Source organism: Dermacentor silvarum, chromosome 1, assembly GCF_013339745.2.
Source record: "Dermacentor silvarum isolate Dsil-2018 chromosome 1, BIME_Dsil_1.4, whole genome shotgun sequence".
Lineage (NCBI taxonomy): Eukaryota > Metazoa > Arthropoda > Arachnida > Ixodida > Ixodidae > Dermacentor > Dermacentor silvarum.
In genome coordinates, this window is record NC_051154.1 from 19865119 (window position 1) to 19891363 (window position 26245).

Genomic DNA, 26245 nt, shown 5'->3' on the forward strand with positions numbered 1-26245 from the left:
GAATTCGTGCCAATTTCTTGTCAGCGTGAAAGTGCTTGTACACACACACACGCACACACACACGCAACGAAGAAGGAGGGGGGGGGGGGGGTCAGTATATAGCACGTTAAGCCCGGCCCACATGAAGCGAACGTTCACGCGGGCCGCACCAGCGCGGCGGAACGCCAGCGTGCCGCCGCCGTGCTGCACCCACATGCGGCGAAAAACAGGCGGCGGCCGCCGCCGCCACTATTTAATTGTGGCTAGAAACAGCGTGATCCCATTCCCAGTAAAATGCAGTGAAAAAAATAGTTTGATATCTGCGACTGAACCATATTGGTCGCGCCTGGACAGCTGTGATCAGTCGATCATTTTACGCGATGCGCGCAGCTTTTGTCGCCAGGTTCACTCTTCTAGCCTCTTTGGCTGGCTAGCCTATTCAAATGCGGCGGCAGGAAGTCGGACGCGACCGCGCCCTGATAGGTCCGCGCTGACAGCTTTCATTCGCCGCTTCCGGCGAGCGGTTGACCGCCTGCGAACATATCTAGCCCATCTTGATCGACGGCGAACAGCCGCCGGCCGCCGGGCGGACGCCGCGCGCGACCGGGTCGCCAGTTTTTCGCAAGAAAATCGCTCCATGTGGGTCGGGCTTTAGGTTGCTTTGAGATATTTCTGTCTGCTCCATCTTGCCCCTTTAGGCATTACGGCGGATGGCTTTAGCCTAACTCACCCCACCGAGTCCGAGTGGGTTGCGGAAAAAAAAAAAAAAGTGTCAGCAGAAGCTGCGCGTTTGAGTGCGCAAGGTGACATTCATTCTTTTAAAAACGCCGCTCAAGCAACGTTTTGATGTTGCGTTTGTACTGCCATGCGTGCAGCTGTATGTTTGTGATTTTGCTTGCTTTTATTTAGTAATTTGTTTATTTCTTCGACCATTTTGCACATTCTGCGCGTGTGCTTATAATGTAGCACACGTTCTATTTCTATCAGTTCGCCTTCTGCAGTGTACCACTTCTTATTTGGAATTGACTTGGCAGCAGTTCTTGCATTACTTCGCAGTGCAATTGCATTTAATTTCATTGTGATATTAATTATATGGACACTCCAAGCGGATTTCTGTCGTCGCCTTGAGGTTCCGTATAATGTTCAAGGGCGATAAAATCGGCACCGCGTGCCGTATGCTGTATACGTCCGAGTGAAAGCGCGCGACGGACGCGCGCTTTCACCGAGAGCGAACGCACGGCGAAGAGCAAACGCGACGTCTTCCGTCGTGCGAAAAGCCGTGGGGGGAGGGGAGGCGACGTTTAACTGCGGCGCCAAACGCGTATCTTGCAACCGGGCGCAAGGGGAACTGGCGACTCGAATCTCCCACGCGAAAGGAGGAAAGCGGGAAGGCAGCGCGGGAGGGAGGAGGTGCGGCGTCTACTCTGCCGGCAACTGCGTACTTGTACTTTGCGCGGCTGCGTGCTGTCGCGCGCACCGTATCTTGAAAGCTATCTCCACACGGCCCTTACCTTTGTACGCGCCGTGCTTTCGCCGCTCAGTCTCCGTTGAAGCGATAGACCGCACGAAGCTTCGGTCGCTGCAGCCGCGCTTGCTCACGCCAGCGTTTTGACAGTAGTTGTCTGCGGTCATCGAGTGTGATCTATTCATGTTTGCTTGCGCGCGCTGACACCATGCTTGTTAATTCAATTAGTAAGCGAATGTGTCCAAGTTTATGCAGCCGATAGAACTACTATCCTTACTCCCTATAGCTCTCGACTAATTTGCTATCGCAATTGATGCTTCGCCTTTCGGGCGAAACTGCGTCTTTTTTTTTCTTGCAGAGAATTACTTTTATTTTATTTAGCTCACTTGGGTTTCTCTCAGATGCTACACTGATCTGCGAATTTTTATTGCGCTATAACGTCGCTTTTGGCCTGCATCCGCTGCGCTTGCATAAATAAGTGTAATAAGCTAGATGCCCATGACAGACCGCGGTGAACGGCGGCTGCTGTGTTTCTGCTGCTTGATTGCGAGGACTTGGGCTCTATTCCCGGCTGTCCGGCGGTGTCGTTTCGATGGCGTGTCCCACACTGGGTGCACTTTGCAGAGGTCGTGGTACTGCGAATTCATCGGAATGAATATTTTGCGGCAGTGGTTGTCTCGGTCGCTGAAATGTGTCGAAAAATGAGATAGACATACTCACTGAGTGAGTTATTCGACTTGTTTGTATAAGAACATCAGGACTAAGCCGGAACCTCTTTGTCGTTTACGTGAAAAAGTGCGTTAGTGCTGTGTATTGTGAGAGCTTGACCGGGGGTTATGCAGTCGAGCAGCAAATAGATAATCTTCGCTTCAGTGTTGACCCTCTCGCCGCAAACATTCCTCCGCAAACGTTTAAGGAAGCAGAGCACGTTTAAGCAGGTGCTGCGTCGAGCACGTCTGTCATGGCAATGCTCTTCGTTTTAGTACCAATGGCAGCTATGCGCTAGAAAATGGACTTAGAGTGTTCGTTCGTTCGTTCGTTCGTTCGTTCGTTCGTTCGTTCGTTCGTTCGTTCGTTCGTTCGTTCGTTCGTTCGTTCGTTCTTGCGTGTGTGCGTTCTCAGCGAGCTCCTTTATTGGGCATAACCTCCGTGTGGAATCCAGGTTGACTGCGGATGTCATGTGTTCACTAATGCCCCGGCGCCGTGACGCTATCGCTCCATCTATATCTCTATCAGTGCTCTGTACTGCGTTTTCGCTGCATCACGGCACGCTGTGCAGAGAAAACATGCAGCGTAGCAAGATTTGTGGGGCCCCAATTACGTTTCACTGGGAACAGCAGTTGTGGCCTTGGGAATGAGCTGAACGTGTCCGTTCGCATCACCACACTTGTGCCGCCGAGGCTTGTGACGTCGGAGACGCGCTGCTCGTAGCTGAAAGGGGAAGAGATCCTGGCGCACGGTAGCCGAAGAAGGTTCTTGCGTCCGATTGCGGGAGTTTCTAGCAGCGTGGGGAGTTCAGGGGTTTCGGGCGGGTCACTATGCCCATGTAATCTAAATACTTATCGCCACTTTAAAGCTGTTGTTCGCAGTAAGTCAGTTAAGGGCCGCGTCAGATTAATAACAATTAGAGACCAGATGTTTAGGCACTAAAAATGATGTTTTAGGCGCCTATAACACGCTGTAATTTAAGGCATATATAGGTGCCCAATACTCTCTTTCAGACATTTATAGGCTCAATTATAATCAGAACTCCCGCTGTGAATTTCAGGATAAATTATGGTTATCTAAGGAACACAGCCCTCTAAACCCTGGGTTTGTGTTTTTTTTTTCTCGATAAAACCGAATGAGGCACGTTGCGTAGGCTACAAGATTTATAAGAAATCTAGTGATTAGACACCACGATAAAAATTGCGAAAACTGTGGCAAATAAACACCGTCCGAAGATTTCAGGGTTTCATGTCTCGCCTGTTTTCACCGAGCATTGGTTTAGTATGCAGAAAACGAACGCTCAACATCCACCGAAGCTAGTGGCGCATATTTGTAGTTCAGAACGTTCGATGGTCCAATGCCTTCTAGAATTGCAGAATGTTCGCCTGTCAGAAACTTTGGCAGTTTTTTCAGTACAGAAAACCCGGTATTTTTGTCCGAGACAGATTGACGTTCTGAACCAACTCTATCAGCAGCCAGTCTGCTGGCGATGGTCGCTAAAGTTTCTTGAATGTCCAAATTGAGCCCCACATTCTGGGTCAGAGTTGTGCCCTAGCATTCAACTATCTCGATGATGTCGGCTGAAAGCGTTAAGCGAGCGCACAAGTACGTCAAGTAACCTTCAAGTGTATTGTCACGTAGCGCAGACTGAGTCCATCTTGCAGTGATGTTCTCGTCTGCTACAAAGTTTACCTAATAACAACCTTTGTGCCGGCAAAGTATTTCTGTCAAGTTCCCCATCGGGTGACGGATGACATTATAAACAAAACAAGGCTAGGACAAAACACGGAAAAAGGAATTTTTAGGCCCTGAAAGTCCAGTGTAGCCACCAACATCAAAACAGGCACTTGTAGGCACTCTAAAGGTGCTACTAAAATGTTTCTAGACGCGTAGTTTGTTCTTATATGTTAAATAGGCACGATAAGGGCGTAATGAAAAAAAAAATGAATTTTTGCCTCAAGATTTCTATGATGATGATGATGTTAATAATAATAATAATAATAATAATAATAATAATAATAATAATAATAATAATAATAATAATAATAATATGAAGAAGAAGAAGAAGAAGAAAGAGAATTGAATTCTCCAACCCCCTTCAACTTGTACAGAAAATTATATCTTACTCACCTTGAATACGCGTCGGTGGTCTGGAATGAAACCTCTAAATCCAACAGTGACATCATAGAACGGATCCAGAAAAAGTCATTTATTTAATTAACTAATTATTTAATGAGTATAAAAATAAAGTTTTACCTCGAATAACATTTCATACTTTTCCCCCGTAAGAATGTACTCTCCATGGCTAGATATTAAGTTCAACAAGTTATAATTTTCCTTTTTGTGAAACTGTGTTTGGGCATTGCATCGTTAAACATACGCAATCAGCGCCTTACTAACACTAGCACTGAATCCTGTTCTAGCACAGTTACATTATGGTTGCTGCTATCGCTTTGTTGCCGACGTAATCACGTTGACCTTAAGTGAATGGGTTACAATGTTTACGAGGGCTTCGCAAAAGTCCTACTCACATATATGCATATTTTATAGCGCTGCATAATACATCAGTTTTGTACGCTTTAGAGGTGCAGTTTACAGAAGTGTGAAATCACTTTTTAGTGCCGAGGTAAAATGTTGTGATCCTGACAGGGCCGATTTTTTAAATGTTGCGATTTTCAACCATTCTTTAAAAAAAAAAAAAAATGGCGGCCTAAATCAAAATGTTGCTTCCTGCAGTCACTAGATTTTAACCTTTTCTTTTAAACTTATGCAACAAACATCATTCAGTTTGGTTCCGTGGTTGCCAAGAAAAACGATTTCTCCGTTCTCATGTATTTAGGTAGGAACCCCCGAGCTAAACCTTCTTGACGAATAGACGACTTATATAGCACGGAATTTAAACTACAAAGTAGTGCCAGTGGGTTCACTTCAATACTGCGTAATCAAACACTACAACATGACATAAAAAATTGTTCGAGTAGTGTCAGCTCATAGGTATACACATACCGCGCATGACATCTCCTTTGAGTTTCTTATATGAGGCCTCCCCGATTCTTGGACCAATGGATGTGTACCCATTATCGGCCAAAATCCCAGGTGCTGCTCTGACATGAGGGGTATACATAATCCTTATTTACGCATGTGTTTTACTTATCTGTACATGCACGTTCTTCCCTGGACGAGCTTCGTACAGCGGTGAGCACTGTTAGGGTGAACACGCGAGCGCGTGGCCGACGGCACTGTCAGCGCCCCGTTACGGTCATCACTGGAAACATTGCGCATGCGCATCACGCCTTCCGCGAAATAATTGTTCCACCGCGCGCATGACGTCATGAATGCACTTGTTCGTCGTCTGCTAGCCGCATTTTTGTTTTCTAAGCCCATGCATCCTGCATTTTAAGATTTCTTTAAACGTCTGTGCTTGAACAGAACAAGACAAAAAAACTTATATATCTATGGGGGCGTGTCTATTCGTTCCCTTCAAAGTTGTTGTGCATGCAACGCCGTATATAAACAACCAAACATCTTTCGCAGCCGTTCATTCTGTCGCCAGATCGTATTATGGCTAGGGTTCCCGATGATGAACGGCGCTCAATTGTCGATCTTTCCCTGAAAGGTTATTCCCAGCGGTATATTGGCGCTTTAGTTAATAGGCCCCTAAAGACTGTGAACAGGATAATTCAAGCCTACAAGTATGAAGGTCGCATTCAGGATGCACCCCGCGCGCCCCGCCCTAAAGCTACCACAGACGATGAAGACGCCCTCATAGTTGCAGCTGCTGTTCGTAACCCTTTCTTGCCAGCCCCAGCAATACGCGAGGACTTGGATTTGGACGTTTCGGACACCACTGTTCGACGTCGCCTGCGTACTGCGGGCCTTCGCAGTCGCGTCGCAGCGCAGAAGCCACTACTAACGGCGGCAAACAAGGACGCACGACGGCAGTTCGCTGAGCTGCACGAAGCATGGACATCAGAAGAGTGGGGTCGCGTCATCTTTTCGGATGAGTCGACGTTTTCGACGCGACAAGACCAAAGATTGCGTGTTTGGAGACTACCAGGCACACGGTGAGGCAAACTTCCTGCTTTGAAAAGCAATTGTTTTCGTTAACGTCACAATGCCACGCAGGAACGACCCGGACAACGTGCAAGGTGTTTCTGCCAGTGGGAGATCGAGTGTGAACGTGTGGGGTGCTGTTTCAAGATATGGTTTAGGGCCCCTGCAACGTATACGTGGACACTTATCGTCGGAACAATACTGCAACATTTTGAACAATGTGCTGTTGCCATATGTGAGCAGTTTGTTCCCAGACGGTGATTACCTGTTCCAACAGGACTGGTCACCGATACACACGGCGCGGGCTGTCAAGGAGTTCCAGGCGGAGCAGCACATGCAGCTACTGGAATGGCCTCCGAAAGGAGCGGACCTGAATGTGATAGAAAACGTGTGGGGCCGTCTGAAAGCTTCTTTGGCAAGGAAGCCCCTTTATTCCGCGACTTCGGACCAGTTGTGGGCGCAAGTCAGCAACGAGTGGGAAAGGCTGAAAGCCGATCGGGAATATATTCGATCACTTTACGACTCGTTACCGTCCAGAATAGCTGCAGTCGTTGCTGTAAGTGGTCACATGACTCGCTGTTAGATTTGCTCATGTTTTTATATTTGTTCTCATGGTCTTGTTTAACTTGAATTGCAAAAGTGCAATTTTCTTGAATAAAAAGTTTAATAATTATCCCTCTTACACTCACTTTTTTCCTTCACGCGCCAATCTTCAATCCAGATGGACCTTGAAATGCAGAAGGTATCAGCTCAGCGAACAAAAAATGCGGCTAGCAGACGACGAACAAGCGTATCGATGACGTGATGCGCGCGGTGGAAAGAGTGTTTCGCAAAGCACGTGCTGCGCATGTGCAATGTTTCCAACGATGGCTGTTACGCGGCGCTGATAGTGCCGTCGGCCACGCGCTCGCGTGTTCACCCTAACAGTGCTCACCGCTGTACATCGCCTTCGCCCTCGTCACTAAATACTACAGCTACACGCGACGAGACCATGTGCTGCACATGGCATCTGCTACTGCTGCTACCTTGCTGCTGACTTTGTGTCATTCCAGCATTGCGTTGGATCTGCATGACTTTCTTCTTTCTTCTCTTTTTTTTTTTTTCTTCATGATTCTCTAGAGCAGTCAATCTTGCAGTGCATGTTGGTAAAGCACCTAGTGCTTCTGTATAGTGCTTAGTAAACGTGCACTTATCCGGCGGGTAGAACCTCGAAACTCGGAATAATCCTTGCATTCGGCGTCGATATGCGAGCGTATAGCGCGGGAAAGCCTTGAACAGAAGCTTTCTCGCGGCAAAATACTTTCCTCTGGAATATGACCTTATATGAGGCGTTTAAGCGGATATATGAAAACTGTTTCAGCGGGCTTCGTGCAAGGTTCTTTGGAAAAAAGAAAAGAAGACCGAAAAGAATGATTGTTTGACAAGAATATTTCGATGCCTACTACGGTTTAAGGACTTCGGAAAGAGAAAGGGCACACGCGGAACGGTTCGAACATCTATGGTATCTGTACAACAGGTGCGGAGAGCGTCAGGGCAAACAAGCTGGTGCAACGCATATTTGCACGTGCGCACGGATGCTTAATGGTTGCACTGTTTTCAGGGGAGGAATATTAAGTAGCTTCGCTTCTTCTAATGGCGGTGCGCCTTGACTCCAGATCAATCGCACTGGCAAAAGAAGGGAGCAAAAAAAAAAAAAAAAAAAAAGCAACAACAAATAAATGAAAGAATTTTTTCAGGAACGTCGTGCAAGCGACGAGTGTATACCTCTCTCGGCCTTGGATTAATGCCGATAAAGACATGACGCACTTATCTCCACCGCTGCATACCTTTCTTGTTTTAATATTCTAAACGCGAGTACACTTGCTCGTATGGCACATCTGCAGCGAGGTGAAATATTGCTCGTGCCAAACGAATGCGCCAGCGAAACCGGACTCACTTGCCGCCTTGCGATTTTGCGTCGCACGGCGATGGTTTGGAACGCAGGTTAACTAACGTGTATTTAGCACGGTGGCGCTAGACGAGAATTGTGCACGTCACAGAAAAAAAAGGCGACTAGTGCAAAATTTAATTGATTACAGTTACCAATTACCACCCTACGAAAGTAATTCAGCAATTACACAATAGCAATCGGTTACTTCTACGTTGCTTTCCTCCGAAGTTTTATTAGCATTGCGTAGCTACAGTATAAACAAAACGAGCTGACCTGGCACTTTCAGTGCGTCCTCTGCAGCCCTTCGTACATTGCTTATCTGCGCTAACAACTGCTTAAAAAAAAAAAAATCGTCGGTCATCGTTCCTCTTATTCGTAGTGAAGACATCAGCAGCGACACTGAAAACTTGCTTAAGGAGTAAAGAGACGGAAAGACAGGGAGAGCTTAGTCAGTTCGCTCAAGTGCGCGTTGGAGGGTAGGACGGTGTTGTAATGTATACGCACACGATTGTGGTTGCTCAGCATCTGCATGGGTTCTCTATAACGCACAGCGCTTCATGGTTGCTGGGACTTGGAGAAGACGTTCCCGGTTGGGCTAATGAAAAGCTTAAAGAATCTTCCGTGTAGGATTTCCTGGCTATAACGTCCTAAGTGGCCTTCGCTATCGACATATATGTATACCAACACCTGGTCAATTTGTCGGCCAACATCTGGTGGAGCGTTAAGATGAGCAAAGAAATACTGAGCCCCCGGGTTTGGCTGTCTGAGCATGCGCATTTGCGAGGCTGTTGCATGGCAGGATCTCGGGCGTTGTACTGCAGTTTTCGCAAAATTCAGGTTTTCGAAGCTGCGTCTTTGGTTACAGCTTGTCTCTGCAATGAATTGTTTACATGCAGTTGGTTAGTGAAAGAAAAAAAGTAATTGAATTACAGTGAGCGTTACCGAGTAAACAAAGTAATCGCTAAATTATAAATTTGCAAAAAAAATGTAATTGATTACTAGAAATTAATTACATACAATTCGTTACGTACAGGTCTAGCTGTTCTAGACCCGCTGCAGTGGGCCTTTAACGGCGTTCAGTTGCTGAACACAAGGTCCCGGATTCGAGTCCCAGCCGTGGCGGCATGCGTTCCGAAGGTGGTGTAATGCAAAAACGGTCTTGTATAGTGTGTTTTAGGGGGTCAAAACTAATCCGCAGCTATATTCCCCCCTCCCTTTCCCTTCCCTGCCCTAGCTATATATGGCGTAGTCAATAGCCGGATTGTGGCTTTATATCGGAGGAGGAGGAAGAATAAACTTTTATTGTAGAGCCAGCACTTTATGATGGCCGGGCCTAAGCCTCCCATGAGGGGACGTCGAGGGCTTGCCTCGCCGCCGCCTCACGGGCGTGCTGGGTCGCCCAGGTTTGGTCGTCGAAGGCGGAGCTCCGCAGAGCCTCACGCAACCTCGACGAGAGGGTCGTGGTGTTAATGTGTGTGTACTGTGCTGGGCACTCCCACAGCATGTGCGGAAGCGTAGCCGGGTGAGTGTCACAGCACCGGCAGTTGGGGGTAGTGTAAGCGTCTGGGAATATGAGGTGGAGACGGGCGGGTGAAGGGTACGAGTTTGTTTGTAGCATACGCAGGGTGGTAGCCTGCACCCGGCTCAACTTGGGGTGAAGTGGGGGGAAGGTTCGGCGACTGAGGTAAAATGCCTTAACGAGATCGTTATAAGTGGTCAGATTGCCCCTGGTGTCCAACTCGTCTCCAGTGTCTCCGGCGCGGTTGACTAGGCCTCGCGCAATGGAGTGGGTGACCTCGTTGAGGTTGGGGAGGTGTGGGTGGACAGGGCCCGCATGGGCCGGGATCCATGTCAGGGAGATCATGCCGTCTTTAGAGTGTGGTGCCTGGTAGAGGATACGAAGAGCTTGAGGAGAAATACGGCCTTTGCAGAAGTTAGTGACGGCTGAGCGAGAGTAACACACGATGGTGTGACAGGTAGAATCTAGAGTGGCCAGGGTGATGGCCACTTCTTCAGCTGTCTCGGCAGTGGGGGTAGTGACGCTGGAAGCATGGTGTAGGACTCCATCGCGTGTGGCGACGGCCACAAATCGTGTGCCATGGGAATATTGGGCTGCATCAACAAATGTGACGCCAGGTACATGAGCAAGGGCTTTTATGATAGATCCGGCCCGAGCTTGGCGCCGGGCCCTGTTATATTCAGGGTGCATATTTCTAGGGATAGGGTCTGTGTGGATCCAGCTACGGATGTCAGTCGGGATCGATTGTTTGGGGCCCTGTTGCTGATGGTAAGTGAAGCCAAGCGTGGATAGAATAAAGCGTCCCATTTCAGTAAGGGTGAGCCGTTCAAGCTGAGAGTGTTGTTGGGCTTCAATGAGTTCGGCAAGTGTGTTGTGAACTCCCAGTAGGTTGAAGAGTTCAGTGCTGGTGTAATGCGGGAGGCCAAGTGCTTGCTTGTAGACCCCTCATATGAGAGTGTCGAGCTTGTTTTGCTCAGCCCGGTACCAGTTGAGGTACGCAGCAACGTAGGTAATGTGGTATATGACAAAGGACTGCACGAGGCGGAGAAGGTTTTCTTCTTTGAGTCCCCCTCGTCGGTTGGAGAAACGTTTAAGAAGGCGTAGGGTAGAAGCCCATAATTTATTTTGTTTCGGTTGTGCGCCAGCAACTCCATGGGGCCGTAGACTACAATAGCTATAGTGCGTAAGTTACTGCGTGCCGAGAAGACGCAAGGGATCGAGCCGTCATGGCGCCCGTCATGGCGCCGTCAGTAACCGCCATGCGGGCTTAAGCGCTAGCCTGCGCCACTATCGTACACGGAAGTCTGCGCGCTAGTGTTTGCACCTCACAGCCTTCTAAACGCGACTTGTTGATGACTGACCAGAGCTATCAACGTCCCCCGGATAAGCAACAAAATGCACTTATCAGCGGCTGCCGTAAATTAAAGGCCATTCTGCAGTCGTAAATGGTTCTACAGCTGCCTTACGTGTGCTGTGTTTTTCTGCTGCGAGGGAACAAGATAATGTTTGCTTTGTGACTATTTCTATTCTAAGATACACTGGACACGGCCGAGAAGTTTCCATCGTATATTTAGATCAGTGTGAAGATAGCAAATAAAAAAAAATGTGGTTGATCCCTCTTATATAGGAATCGGTATAGAACACGAAAGTGAAACGTGTCTTCACAGAAGTAGTGTAATGTTTATTGCACATTGATATATAATGTCTATTGGTGTTTTGTGGCTAAAGCGCCCTTAGGCGTTGATGCACCCACGCTGACGCCTGGTGGCACGTCTCCTCCATCACGACTACCAACGTCGATGACCATGAGCAACCGTCGTGCATATGGAAGCTGCACTACGCTGCACACGCTAGCACAACGCGAAAGACGAAGCACGTAACTGACACACTAATACAACGCGCAAGACAAAGCACGTAACTGAATCGTCACCGAGTCAAATCAGCGCGTACAGCGCATCGTAATTGCAGCCTCCGCGATCAACTTCAGAAACATTTTCAGAGCTAATTGCGGAGGCCACGCTCCGCTGTGCTGAGTACGGTGAACGCCACCTAGGTGGTTGTTGGTAGTGCTTCTTGATGCCAGCGTCCCTTCGAATGCTGGCATCGAGGCGTCGTAGTGCTGAGACCACCGAAGCGTTCACTGTCGGTGCGCGTTAGTGTCATAATGCAGTACCTCTCTTTTCTGCTCGTAGGCGGCGGCACCGCCCCGAGAAAGAGCGCGGGTACACGGAGGAGTGTTAGATATATAAGGCGCGTCTGTGTAGCTCTCTGCAAATGCGTTTGTGGCGCAATGGGTTAAACGCTCGGCGATCTATTGTCGCGGACCGAGAGGTCGTGGGTTCGATTTCCAAATTTTGCATGTTTGTGGAACTTTTTCTTCTGGTTTTTTTCTTTGTATTATGTTCTATGACGTATTTCCGTGACGGAAATACGTCACGGAAACACTTTCACTGACGTATTTCCGTGACGGAAATACGTCAGTGAAGTCTTGGTGGACCCCGGCATAAAACACTTTCGTGTTAAAAAAAAAAAAGGTGGGGGGGGGGGGATTGCAGTACAATGGAGCAGTTTGCATGCAGTGGACAGGGCTTTTTGGACAAAATTCTTCTCTTTCTTTCTTTCTTTCTTTATTTCTTTCTTTCTTTCTTTCTTTTTTAATTTTGTTTCCTTCCTACCAACCTGTATGTTTTTGAACCTGCAATTCCAGCACCTTTCAAACACGTTGCACCACCGGAGCCAAGAATCCTATCCGGTCTGACTTCCTTTCGTTTTGATTTTACTGCGATGGCATTGAAAAACTCTAATCTGTATAGGTTTGTGGAGTTATGCTAAATCAAGCTTATATACTAACGTTTCCGTCGCGACATGGTCGTCGTTATCGCGTCGTCAGGCCACCTCCTCGTACTCGGCTTCACCGTCATCGGTCATCATATGGCGAAGACAAACAAAACTTGGCCCTTCTCCGTCAGTGGGAATCGATCTCATGCCCCCGCGGCAATGTGTAATTGGGAGTCGGATGCGCCAACCAATCTTGTGCGGTGTTCCGCGCACCATCTATACACACTGAATTATAAGGTAGCGAGAGTATATAGAGACAACAATAACGCTGCAACGAATGAAGGTGGTGGTGGTACAGGTAGAGTTAGCCTGGCAGACCGGCAATTGCTCCGCCTGAGCGTCTCTTTCAGCGCCAAATATGTCACCATGAGTCGATCAATCCAGTCTCCCATAGAAGTGCGAGTAAAATGCGCGACACTTCTTTAGTTACGCGCTATCCGCGGTCCTTACGTACGGGAAAGTTAGCTGTCCTACACGTTCGTGAGGAAACCATTATTTCTCGCGCAGTCCAGAAGCCTCTTCTTTTCAGAACATAAGTGTTTGCAGGGCCAGCTAAAGGGCTCGCCTGTAAGGCGGTGAAGCAGCACGGCCGAGCTCCAACGTTTATGCAGGAGTGAGGGCCGATTCTTCCTCCGCATATAGGAGGGTCGCTTCCGTTCCGCTAAGTCAGTTTGCAACGCAGGGCTGATGCGGCGATTTCTAAAGTGAACGAAAGTAGTGATGAATTGTCTCTTTAGGAGGTTGGTGATCGGTGCCGAGTTTTCAAAGTAGCGCCCCTTAGCATCCCTTGTACTTTGTTTGTATTCACGGGTTACATCACGCAACCTTTCAAAGTGACGATTGCTATTACTCCTTTTATATTTTAAGTATATGCGCCGTATATTCCTAACTATTCTTAAGATACGCGTAGTCATCAATGGTTTGTTACGCGTTTCATGTCTGCCGTATTTAATGCTGGGAATGTAGGTATTGGTTAGCTCCTTGAGTTTTTCTTTAAATATTTCCCACAATTCTTGAATGTCACAATCATCTGAGAGGCATTCAAAAAGCGGCAAATGATCAAGAAGCTTCCTTGAATCACCTCTGTCATATAGGTACTGTTCTGGTCTCTTTTTTCTTTTGTTTGCTACTTTTGGTTTTAACACTTGTGACGACAGCCAGGTGGTATAACATTTACAAAATTCACCATATCTGGCGAGTTGCAGAAGACAAGGTCCCATTTATATCGGTGCCACGAGTTGGATCAATAACATATTGCGTTAATCCGAATGAATGATATTTTTCATCTCCAAGTTTAAGATCCCACCTGCTATGAACTCACAAGTTCCGTCACGCCAGCGTAAGTCAGACAAATTAAAATCTCCCGCCAGCATGAACGTGTGACAAGAAGCCTCAGAAACAATTTCATATAAAGCCTGTAGGCTGGTGACACACGAGTTAAGAGGCCGGTAGAAAGCTCCGGCTGCCAATGAAGAATTGTCTGGCAAAGTAACCTTGCACCACACTGATTCCACGTCGTCATGACCTATATCTAGTTCAGATGAGTTTAAAGAGCGGCGAACTAAAATAAAGACGCCACCTCCCAAGCGTGATCTATCTTTACTATAAGCAACGAAGTCCTCCGGAAACGCTTCACTGTCTTTAACAGAAGAATCCAGCCACGATTCAGTCCCAAAGACTATGTCGGCTTTCACGGAGTCGATAAGAGCAGCAAGGTCGTCAACTTTATTAACGACGCTTCTACAATTCACTATCACTGTAATCACATCAAGTATCTGACGCCCCCTTTTCTTTGGTTTGGGTCATTTATTTTTCACGACTTGAACAGCTTCTTTCTCCTTATCTTATCCCACTTAAACGTCTTACCATTCACAACTAACTATCAAAGATTAGTCTTACGCGATTTTTTTTCATCCGCTTTATTGGCCTTAGCATATTGCCAGAGCCTTTTCCGAATATCTCTTGTTTGAGGTGCATAATCTTGGTCGACACTGTGTGTAGTTCCTTTGAAGTTCCTAGCGTTAGAAAGAACGTTGGATTTTTCTTTGTAGGAGGCAAAATTGGCGATAATCGGCCTTTTCTTCATTTCGTTACAGCGACCAATGCGGTGTGCTCTTTCTACCGACTGCAATTCTAAGCCTAAGTTTTCCTTACAAATGTTTTGAGCAATTAGAGTGTTTTAGCTGAGCGCTTGCTTTCCGCTCCGCTCAGACCGGCGTATGCTAGCAAATGCCACACAACCGCTTAGCGTGAACGCTTGTGCGCTTGCGCACAACGCTCATACCGGCAGCGGAACGAAGACCGCATCCCTCGCTCCGCTACAAAGCCGACTGAGCGGAGCGTGACAGCGTGTCTACTTGGCATCTTCGTCGTTTTGCAGCCGAGTTGATAGCGCGTCGCTCGCGTCTCGGCAAGACGCGCTTATCAAATGCGAAATCTACGTAGTTCCCTGCAGTATCTCAGAGCGTGAAATCTGAGCGGAGCGGAGCGTAAGCGGCGCTCTGCTAAAACTGTCTATTGTTCAGACTGTTCTCACGTTTCTGCTTCGGTATCATCGACCCCATAAAAGACTAGGGCCGCGATTTTGTAGCGATGCCTTCCGCTCAATTATATGCCACTCTTATCATCCACCGTTCACGGCCGGCTGATCGCTTTGATAATGCGGGCGGGACATCGCTCTGACCACTGACAAAGCGCGAAAAGTGCGAAAAGGCATATCGTCGGAGAAGGAATCGCTACAAAATCGCGACCCAGGTTATTTCTGCGGCTTCTATTTTCTGAGTCAACGCTCTTGTCCTGCAGTTGTCTAACTGCTTTAGTTATCGTCCTAATGGTACTCTCTTGCACATTTACTGTATCTTTGAGCGTTGTGATCTGATGTTCTGTCGCGCGCAGTTCGTCCCTTTCTTTTTTTCGGCGATTTTTTTTTTTTTTAAGTGAAGCCAGCGACTGACAGCAGAACTTGTTTGGAGGCACACCACGGGATTGTTGCTTAATTGCCGACTTCGAATCCGGAAGTATGACGGCGTTCTTTGCGGTTGCGCTCAATCGTTTGCAAAGTGCAGTAGCAATAGCGGAATTATCGGCAATAATCCAAGACCAAGCGGTCCAAACAGCCAGACCATGCAGTACCGAAATACGGGATCCTATATACAGCGGCACAATTACAGCATCCACGCTGACAGCTAGATACGTCCGTATAAACGTGGAGATAGTTCGGATAATTTGCATGTAAGTGTTCGAACACCAAACAGCGTGCCTCAGAAAAAAGGTGCCAGTCGCTTAAACTGCAGCCCAGAAACATTAGGGTCGCAAATGACGTCCTCGAGTGTCCTAGGTGGATCACTTTGTTGCCTTCGTTTCGGACTCTTGAGTCCGAGGTCTTCTATAGACCTCGGACACTGCATCATGGAAGCGCAATCGAGACCAAGTGTTGACTCTTCCGAGATGAACTTCGCGAATGAAGGAATCACCCAGCCAGTGCAGCTGGGTCAGCACCGCTTGGGAGACCAGGAGGCGTATAGTGGTAAAGAGTGGGCCTCGTGCATGACTTTCTTGCTTCAGGCTGCCTGAGGAACGGCCAAGTACAAGCGGTTACCTTTCTTATGTGTGATCTCTAGATGTTCATTTGGCATCTCGTGGAGCTATGATCATATCCGCTATAAAGCTGCTGGTTAAAGAAGTGTCTGGGTGCGACCTATTCTGGCAGAGACGCAGCGTGCTTTGCTTCACGGATTGGTTGGTGCCTGCCCGGCTCACATCGACACTCACCAGCTAGATCGCACAAGCCCTCGAGCGTCGCCATTGACGTCGTCACGAGGATTTTACGAGAAGCTTTCGGTACCCTTGCAAAACTTATACATGATGTTCCGTTGTAACACCACAGAGATTATATTGAAGTCAACAAACAATCAACATAATTACAACGGGTTTTTTTAAGTGATTCAATACTTTTTAAGTGATTTCAAATAGCTTAGAGAGCTGGAGAGAGTGGTGAAATTCCACTGCATACCTATTGCTCACGTGCGGGTCTGCAACGGTTTTACCCATTACATCTTTGAGTAAGTGCAGCTAGAAAGCCATTTAGTTTAGAAAGCTATGTGCAGCGGCGTCTGCCGTGCAGAGAAATCATTTGCAAAAGTGGGGACCTTGTAGAACTATTTGAAGTTGCGATGCAACTTATATCGTCAACTTAGGTGGCTGAATGCTATAAATTATGCCCACACAGAGTTTGCCCGATGTTTGTGCGCTGCACGTCCTTCAAACACCAATAACCCTGCTTCTTACACTTCGGCGGATATAAAGTCTGACGGTCACAGCGCGCTCGTGAAGACAGCTAAGTGGGCTGAAGGCCGAGAAGGATGTTTCTTCGCACCTGCCCGAAATGTGTCAGCAAATGATTTCAAACACGTGCCACTGCCCATCGGCAAGGAAACTGGCTGCAGCGCACATGTCACCTGGGATTTCACGTAGAATTCGCGATGCCTTGGTGTGAGCGAGTTTGTTAATGGTGGCGAATTCTTCACGGAGAGGGTCTAGCAAAGGAGAAATAGAGGAGGAAAGTTCGCTTATTTTCAAGCAACGCTGTTTAATTAAACGCGCGCACGAATGAAGAAAAGTTACGGAGGTTAAGCTGGGGGATTTTGCCCTGCTTAAAAGATACTGTTGGCTGAAAATCGTAACCACTGGTGGTAGAATAGTGATCGTAACCAATAGCTAGTTTTATTTTTATACTCGTGCTAGGACTGACGTTGAAGCGTGCCGCTAGGTGTCACCGGCAGCGGGTGGCAGAAAAGTAGGGAGAACACAAACAACCCGGAGGCGTACATTTTGGTGCTGGGAGGCTGTTCACGAGCCTTATCATGGCGCCTTTGGGAGGTTGCTCTTTTGTTGAGTTCCAATGATGCATATATAACTGGCCATCGAGGCTCTGCAACGTGAAGCGTTGCCCGCGGATGCGAGCCCTGTGGTGCTCCGTAACAGGGAACTGAAGTGCTTGGATGCTGAGCCGGAGTCTCCGCTTGCAGACACATCCTGTTTGCGCCGCTGATGTGCGCGCCGGTGTGCGCGCCTCCGGGTTTCCGCTCTCCGTTTTCGCATGATTCGCGCACAGTGTGCCTGAGGTTGTGCGCGTCCTTTTGTTCGAGGCGGGTGGCGTCTTGCTTTCTCATCGGATGATCCAACTGCGGGATGTGGACGTGGGCCGGTGAAAATGGAGCCCCCCGGGGTGCACTTGTCTTTACTATACGTTGCCGCCGCGTGTGGCGGAGAATGCGAGGTGTGGGCGCACCTCGCATTCGTCACTTGTACCTGCTAGTGGCAACACTGCTCCGAGCTGCTTCTGATGGCTTGACCAGAACTTCTATCGCAACAGATGGCGCTACAGGGTAATGACCAAGTCGGCGAACCGGACAATCTTTCGGCGGTAAGAGTTACGCGGAACCGAGCCGGTACCGTCGCTCTTTTCATCGTCTACATAAAATAATCAGTAGGGGGAGGGGCTTCCTCTAGCGCGTGCACTCGGTGCATTTAGTTTGGTGGTTGCTAGGGTAAAACAAACTTTGTGAGAGATCATTCTTTACCAGTGATATTAACCGTTCCAGCAGCAGGATGAAAGAAACGTCGAGAGCCCGGCCATGGTGTCCTTCATCGGAATCAAATTGCTGCGGACGCCCGCTTGCAGTCTGTAGCTCCGCTGCAGACAAGCGAGTCATTCTTACTTTCGCTAACCCCTATTCGTCCGCTTTGTGGCACGCTGTTATGCGTTGATGGATGAAATGTGTGGCTACCTCTCTGTTTTACTTGAGCTCCGGGACGCTTTAGGTATGTGCGACTGGTACCTGCATAGACTGACAGGCACGTCATAACAACAGCCACGTTGGATGTGCGCTGGTCGGAAGTCTTGTCCGGTGGTGAAGCCTTCGCGCAGTGGATGTGGGGAAAGCCCGTGCGACCCGCCTCGCCACGCCGCGCGCGCTGTGGTGACGTACTTGGAACCAGGGACGTAGCCGAAGGGCAGGTGGGAGGGCTATATATATATATATATATATATATATATATATATATATATATATATATAGTCTGCCATGCGGCGTAAAACGCGCATTGCATGCTGGAGTGCACTTTAAAAAATATTTGTGGTTGTAAGATCGAAGAACGAAAAGGAGTAGATAATTCTGCTGACGGCACTGTAACTATCTGACTGCTCACACGGGGACTTCGATTAGCAGGGAGCAGAGGTAATAGGGTGAAAAGTGGACAGCATAGTAAAAAGTAGGGGGAGGAGTGGGGGAGGAGAGAACAAGAGAACACAAGTATAGACGGGCTACTTACAATATTGGCATGAAGCGTTGTACCTTCGTGACGTAAGACTCTTTCCCCTCCTCTTGGTCTCTCTCCTTCCTGATCCCGGTTCACTCCTTTCTTCACCCACCATTCAAGTAGACAGTCTGTTTCTCTATCTGTTACTGCAACAGAACGCTGTTGTTGTTGTTGTTGTTGTTGTTGTTGTTGTTGTTGTTGTTGTTGTTGTTGTTGTTGTTGTTGTTGTTGTTGTTGTTGTTGTTGTTGTTGTTGTTGTTGACCTGAGTGGTTGTGGCGTATACCCACAGTGGGGGATTGACCATGAATCGGGTGGTTAAATTAGGTGTATAAAAACAAGGGAATTAACCATTTGAACGTTGGAACTTGGAAAGTAAAATTTTTGTGAGAGGGAAAAGGCAACCAGAAGAAAACCATGAATAATAAAAAAACTAATAATGAGTAAATAATAAATAAATAAATAAAAGAAGATTATGGTGGGGAGGGGGACGATCATTCTAGCATGGTAATTTATTAGACTCAAAGGTAATTTTGGATTGCCAAGCAAGCATTTCTGTGGCTGTACCCAATAATAGAGGCTCCTAAAGATAGGAACACGTACAGGCACAGATAAATCTAGGCCAATATTTCGAAGTGGGATTTCCAGTAACATTTTTCTTATGGCAGAAAAACGCCTACAAGACATGCGGACGAAGCATCAGAACATATATTTTCTTCTTCCATCCATCAGCGGTCATTTTTGCTCGCTTGTATTCTTCTTTAAATCACGCTAGCTCCATTAGCTTTTTCCAGGTTCGTATACAATGTTTCTCGCCGAAAGATGTCGGGCCTTAGACCCGGTAAAGCGTTAAAAATATCAAATAAAAACCTCCTGTAAGCGAGCATGCACTACAAATATTATTTGTCATGCAGGAAAACGGCGGTAACGAGTTACACAAAGGTGCTCCAAAACGCCCAATTTTGCGAGAAGCGGAGCTGTTTGTGAGAAAGCGGAGAGGAAACTCGCGGCTGGCACAATTTGCGCCAATGTTTACTACGAACGAGTGTGCGCCGAGACGAGAGTCGTGCGTATACGTGACCAGCGCCTCACGTATTACCGTCATTTTTCACTGATTACAGCTCAAGCGCTGCAATCGTCGTTAAAGCGCGAGAAAAATGATGTAGGCTTCACGAACGGTGCCTCGAAGGCACTTGTGCATGACTGGGTAATAATATTCTTTAGGGTTACCAACCGCGCTGGCGCAGCGGGAAGCGAAGCGACTGACAGTCGCGCGGTGGCCGCGGAGGAGCTCGCAAAAGGGGCGAGTTTCGCCGTAAAGATAGACCTTAAGGACATCTCGCAGCTCGCCGAAATCAAAAATAATTGTCCGCTGAACAGATATGTCGGCGGCGGGCTTCTATTGTGAAAGGATAACAGAACGAAAGCGCACAAGCACGTAGATGTCAACGCTTTCATTTTTTTGAGTCGCCTTGTGTTTCACCTTGTTTGGCCGTCTTTTGCCCCGGTGTCCTCGTTAATTAACGCCCTCGAAAGCCGTCCACCGGTATCGCGTTTTATTCTGTGTTCCTTGGGCCGCACGCTTGCCTCGCGCACAGCTGTTGTTTTGGCGGGAAAGAAATTAAATTATGGGGTTTTACGTGCCAAAACCACCGTGTGATTATGAGGCACGCTGTAGTGGGGAACTCCGGATTAATTTGGACCGCCTGGGGTTCTTCAAAGTGCACCTAAATCTAAGTACACGGGTGTTTTCTGCATTTCGCCCCCATCGAAATGTGGCCGCCGTGACTGGAATTTGATCCCGCGACCTTGTGCTCAGCAGCCCTACACCATAACCGCTGAGCAACCACAGTGGGTTGGCGGGAAAGAAAGAAGAAAGCTTACTTGCCTTGCATATATAATGAGGATGTATTGTGTTGTGTTATAACCAGTTCCCCTCTCCCGCGGAAACCTGCGCTCGAATCGCTCGAGTGAGAGAAGCTGTTCGCACGAGAGAAGCATTTGCGAGATTGGCCGGCACCCTTGCGCTGACCAGCCGCATACAGTAAGGCGACATCGAAGGTGCCCGTGAATCACAAGTCGTGCGAAAGGCGTTGCGAACTCGTCCCCTGACCTGCATCGTGTGTGCGGCGCCGCACACTGGCCTGGGTATGACAAGGTGTTGCCGGGCTATACGAATCTACGACAGAAACTGCACTGGATAGCTCAACGGACATGTCCTCCGCCCGTCACGCACACACACACGCACACGCACTTTTTTGTTCGTTTCTCGGAACCCTAGACTACCGGATTCACCGAGACCTATCAAAAGTTGGCTGGACCAAAGGTGACAGGCCCAATGCTGTTGAGGCCGTGTTCACCGGACGAAAGCTCACTATTTATTGAGACACCCATACAAAAGCTCACCATAGTATATTTTTGTTTACCCGTATAGAGCAGGTCACCCCTCTTAAAATGAAAAAAAAAAAAAAAAAAAAAAAGAGCTAGCCGACTGAGAGTTCTGTTCCATCAAATCACGTAATCTTGACCTCGACTGACAAAAGTTGGTCGATACATATGCTTGAGAATTCAAAATGTCAAACACGAACCGAGCACGTTTCGCTTTTCCAGCCAGTCTATTGGAGAATCTGATATTGTGCATTTTCCAATGCTCTATTTTGACGCGACACTTCTTTCATTTCGGTCAGCATAGGGAGTCGTTTGCAAAAACTGCATGTAACGAAAAATGTGTAATGCTGTTATCGCTTATATCTGTGCAACCCACGCGCCTCGTTGTGTAGAGGACAAAGTAATTACTCGATCGTGCAGAGTTCGCGTGCACAGGTGGCGCCGTTGTCGCGTCACGCATGACGCAACCGGAGCTAAATCTAGCCTCTCGCTCAGCGTTCAGAGGCGCATGGCCACGGCTCGATCGCCAGTGCGTTTGTCGATTTGAGTGGTGGTCGTCGCGTTTGAAAGAGCTCACTCAGCCATTGTAGGTATAATCCATAAAACTCAAACCTGAGCCGCTGTAACGTAAAACTATTCTAATGTGTTTTTATTCCAGATCCGCCATTAGCCCTCCGTAGGTCTGGATGGTTCGGGTCCATATGGGCTGGCGCCACGCCCAAATATTTGGGCAGAGCCCGATCCATTTTGACCTATCACAGATGGCTAATCGCCGGTTTGGAATAAAAACACATTAGAATAGTTTTGATGTTATGCCGGCCCTGTGCTCGTCAGGAGTGACAATTAATGCTTACAAGGGTATAATTTGTAGCAGAAATTTGACGGTTCCTCGGTTATGGCGCCACCGCGTTCGACACGTAGGGTGCAGAAATGACGCGAAGATGTTCGGGCAGCAAGACAGGGATGTCAACTCGCGCCCACCACCTTTAACCATGGCGAGCACGATTGCAAACTTAGACCGTAGGACCTCCACTAGCTGTATCATAAGTTAAGCATGTAACTTTTGTAATGCGTGCATAAATGTCGCTTATGTATCTGGTTACGTCATTTCTGTATACCCTAGTGTCCATACAAATTCAGCAGCATTCACAAGACGTTTCACAATACCCCACTACGGCTTCGTCCCAGATACAGCATTATCCGCCGCCCATGCAACCCCGTACAGATCGTAAACCAGCGAAGCTGAAATGTGCGGTCCCGGTGTTTATCACTGGGTTAATCCCGACGGTTCATTAAAGTCTTTCTCGATTATTTGTTACGTCTTTGTCTAGCTCGGCTGCACGAGCCGCCGGATGGGCCCGACATTGCCGCTTGCGCTCCGTATCGCGTGCCCAATCTTCTGCCGAGGCGTTGAAGCGACGCCGAGGAGATCTGTCCCGCTCCTGCTCTCGGCGGCCCGTGCCCACATATCCAACGCGGGTATGAGCCACACGTGATTTCTTTCTTTCCTTCTTTCTTTTCTCTTCCTTTCTTTCTTGCTTGTCCCTGGCTCATACCCGCATATCCAGGGCGCGTATGCACCACACGTGATTTTTTTTAAACGTTAATCGTGACGTAACTGACGAGCATGTGATGTTATTGATGTCATGACCTATCAGTCATGTTAGTCATACATTCGCACCCTTCCATGCCAATTTCGGTATATACCAAGTGAATGAGACGCGAGTTTTCGATAGGTATTCGGCGGTTTATTTCCGCCGGAGGGTTTCTGTGGTCGGACCACGAGTGTTTTCGCCTAGGCATATATACAGCTTCGCTGTAAACATATTTTGCTGAATGACTATGATGACTCCAGCTTGTATATAGAAGGACCCGACGAACTTGTGCCTCCCTACCGGTTACCTATGGGAATAAATTGGACAGAGGTACCTGTCCAGAGTTAACATAATTTTACATTAGCTCAACCGAAACGAAACTTTAGTATTCCTACGTGATACTTTATTCCGACGAGCTTTCGTCCGTGTTGAAGGCGGTGAGCGTTTTTCTGTTAAGCTTTGGACCGCGTTAACGGTATCGGACATTATGGCGAGTTTTCCTCCGGGTTCAATAAAGCTCGAATGTGTTTTTTTATGCGCTGCGGATTTGCAACCGCACCAATCGCCTCGGCGGCGCGTTAATATTCGTGCACTGCACGAAGACCGTCTCCTTCGGCTCGCTGCAGCGCTCGCGTGGGCCTTCTGCGCAGCGGGCGTATATAGTGGCTAGAGTCGGACGCTGTTCTCGGAAGCGCTTTCAGCGGGTTGCCACAACCACCAGGCACCTTGCGTCACGGCCCGCCTTCATTGCGACCGCGCACTTGTGGACTATCTCGCTGTTCCTCCCGGCCGCCTGCCGTGGAACGCTTCCTTTCGGAGTAGAATATACGTCACGCGAGATGAATAATGCGCTGCGCTCGCAGCCAACACTGCGGTGTCGTGAATCACACCCACATCGGGCTCTCTCTCTCTCCCCGTTTATTCTCCGTTTTCTTTCTTTCGTTTTTCTGAGAGGCACTATTACACCCATCCGGAAGCACGGTGCAGCGTCTACGTTTGAGACTTTAACCTCGGGTTATTAAACTGACGCGGAACCATCCTCTGCGGCGTCCGTCATGCCCCTTGCCGTTATAGGACATCGTTGCCATTATTACTGGGGAAAAGAATAGGATTGCTGTATTCTGCTGGTGCTAGCGTGAATAGAGTCGGAACTTGGATGCTACAAAATTCAGTGGCGATTTAGCGGTAAATGCGAGATAAATGTCAAGGTAAATGTACCTGGTAGCGAAGCTTCCATAGAGGACAATACGTTCAAAACATGGCGGTTTATCGGCAGTCCATGGCGCTACTGTAATGGGGCTTAGCGCCATCTATGTGACGAAAGAACACTTCTGCCAGAAAACTTCCGCCTGAACAAAGAATAGTGATGTAATATCCGTTAAATGAAGAAGTGGCGTCATTCTTGCTGTCAAAGGCGCGAAATTGATTTAGGTGGGCTGCCTTTAGATCACTTTTTTTTTTAAATGTGCCGCTATTGATCTCGATGGCCGTTTCGAGCTGTTAGCGCGGAAGGCGATGCACCGAAACGCCAGTCGTACCGCTGTCGCACCCCTGCACAGACCATCGTTTTCTTTGCGGGCGGAAGAAAGCTTTGGGTGCCGAGTGCTGGCCGCATCGTTGGACGACAAGTCCGTCGGCATGCGCAGCCGAGCAACAGCCACGTGAACGATCACTACTTTTGATTGAACACGCTGACCGACGATGACACACACTTCGCAAACACAACGCCACCGTAATTCAGACAAACGTTGACAAGCAAACAACGCAACATGTGAGGGGGGCGTGTAGTACGTAGCAATTCAACTTTACGAGCGTGCCTTTCTGCACACTACAAGAGCTGCATTGTATTTCAATTGATAGCCGAGTGAACGCGCCCTTTTTTAGCGGACGCTGAAAATGTGGAATTTATTGTTGATGATAAAGTGATAGTTGTATTTTATTTTTCATCGTGATATATTTGTAAAACTGATAAGGAATCTTATTTTCATTGAATGAAATAAAGTCTTGTTTCGTCAATCACTGCTCCCATTGCCGCCCTTGTCAGTGACAATTGGTTCTAGGCCGCTTTTCGCAAGAAGCTTCGCCACCCATTTGAATCGACCTTATGCGTTAGCATTAAGTCTGTTACGTCGCGCTTAGAGGTCCCGGATCCATGATTTAAACTGCGTTCACCACATTGCAAAGTGTGTTCAGGAGCTCACTCGTCATACGTCTTGCCTCTATCAGGAGCGAAGTGCAACTGACGGTGGTCCGGAGCAGACCACCGACAGTTGAAAGGAACGATCAAAAGATCCGGATGGCACCTAAGCACTTCTTATGAGTTGTGAATACGAAAGCATTAATGTACAATTGAACGCCGCTGAGCGGTCCTTCGAGTTACGAACTCCTCGCAGGCAAGCAAGCGCATTGAGACGCTAGGCGCTTTTTGATTTTGCCTTACCGAGGCGCAGTTAGAACGCAGGCGAGAGCTTGCGCGGATAACGCAGGCTTGTGACGTGGCGTCGCGGCGATGCCCCCTCCCCGCACACAAACACCTAGCGCGCTAATGCGGCAGCAGTTGTTCCCTCTCGCCCGCTCTGCTCCGTCGAGGCGCGCTCGTGACGGATTATGTACTGGAGAAGTATTTAGCATATAGCGTGCTACGTAATGGCACGACTCCAGAATTTCCGCCGAACGGACTGACCGTGTCTGCCATTGGCGGAGGACCGCGAAACCCCTTCTTCTCCTGTTTTTAATCGAATAGCTTTCTTTGGCTCCTCCGCCCGTTTTCGTGATCGGTGCTCGATATTCTACCGCCGATACAAAGGCACCGACGCAAAGAGCGCGTTCGCTCGCGCGTCAATGTTTCGGGCCGCGTTCCCTATCTGAACGCGAACCATTCGAGCTCTTTAGGTGGACGGACTTACCTGTACTATACCTCCACACATGTACAGGTGATAGCGGCTCCGTTTGCGACGGAACAAAGGCTACTTAAATGTCCTCACTGCAACAAATTATACGCCGTCAAGCGAACAATTCCTTTAATAAAGCAAATAGCTTTTTTTGACGGGTTCGGCTATTTGCTCACATTGACAATCATATAGTCGATAGTTTCTACAACATATGTTGCTTTCTTTCTTTTTCTCTCTGCAAATGCATGCGGACGGGCGTGGGAAGGCTCCGCATAAAGCTTTTCCCCCCTTTTTTTCTCTTTTTTATATTCATCGCCTCCTCGTGACTTCATACTGCCGCCGTGTCGTAAGATTTCAGGCAGCCGAACTATTTTTGACAAGTAGTTTCAGCTTGGGTCGATTACCAGTTTGTATCACGCAATGTTCTTGAAGCAATGTCGCTCGCCCTCTTTTATAAAATGGGTGAGATATCAAATCTTCTTCACTAGCTACCGGAGACGTATAGTGGAATGATTCGTTCAATCCACCTCCAGTTCGCAGGGGGAGCCCTTGATGAGAGC

General features: G+C 48.1%; 1 protein-coding gene across 8 annotated transcripts in view; it reads left to right on the forward strand.

Annotated features, from left to right (window-relative positions):
* LOC119457576 (band 3 anion transport protein) overlaps positions 1 to 26245 on the forward strand; it is a 200516-nt gene that overhangs the window by 92150 nt on the left and 82121 nt on the right. Inside the window, exon 1 of one of the 8 annotated variants that reach the window (XM_037719207.2) lies at positions 17796 to 17917. The exons of 4 other annotated variants lie outside the window; for them this stretch is intronic. In XM_037719207.2, coding sequence (XP_037575135.1) covers positions 17867 to 17917 — 51 coding nt within the window. In that variant the 5' untranslated portion in view covers positions 17796 to 17866. Of the gene's footprint in view, positions 1 to 17795; positions 17918 to 26245 lie in introns of those variants that run through there. 3 more of the 8 variants (XR_007466297.1, XM_037719195.2, XM_037719201.2) reach the window with 3 other exon arrangements.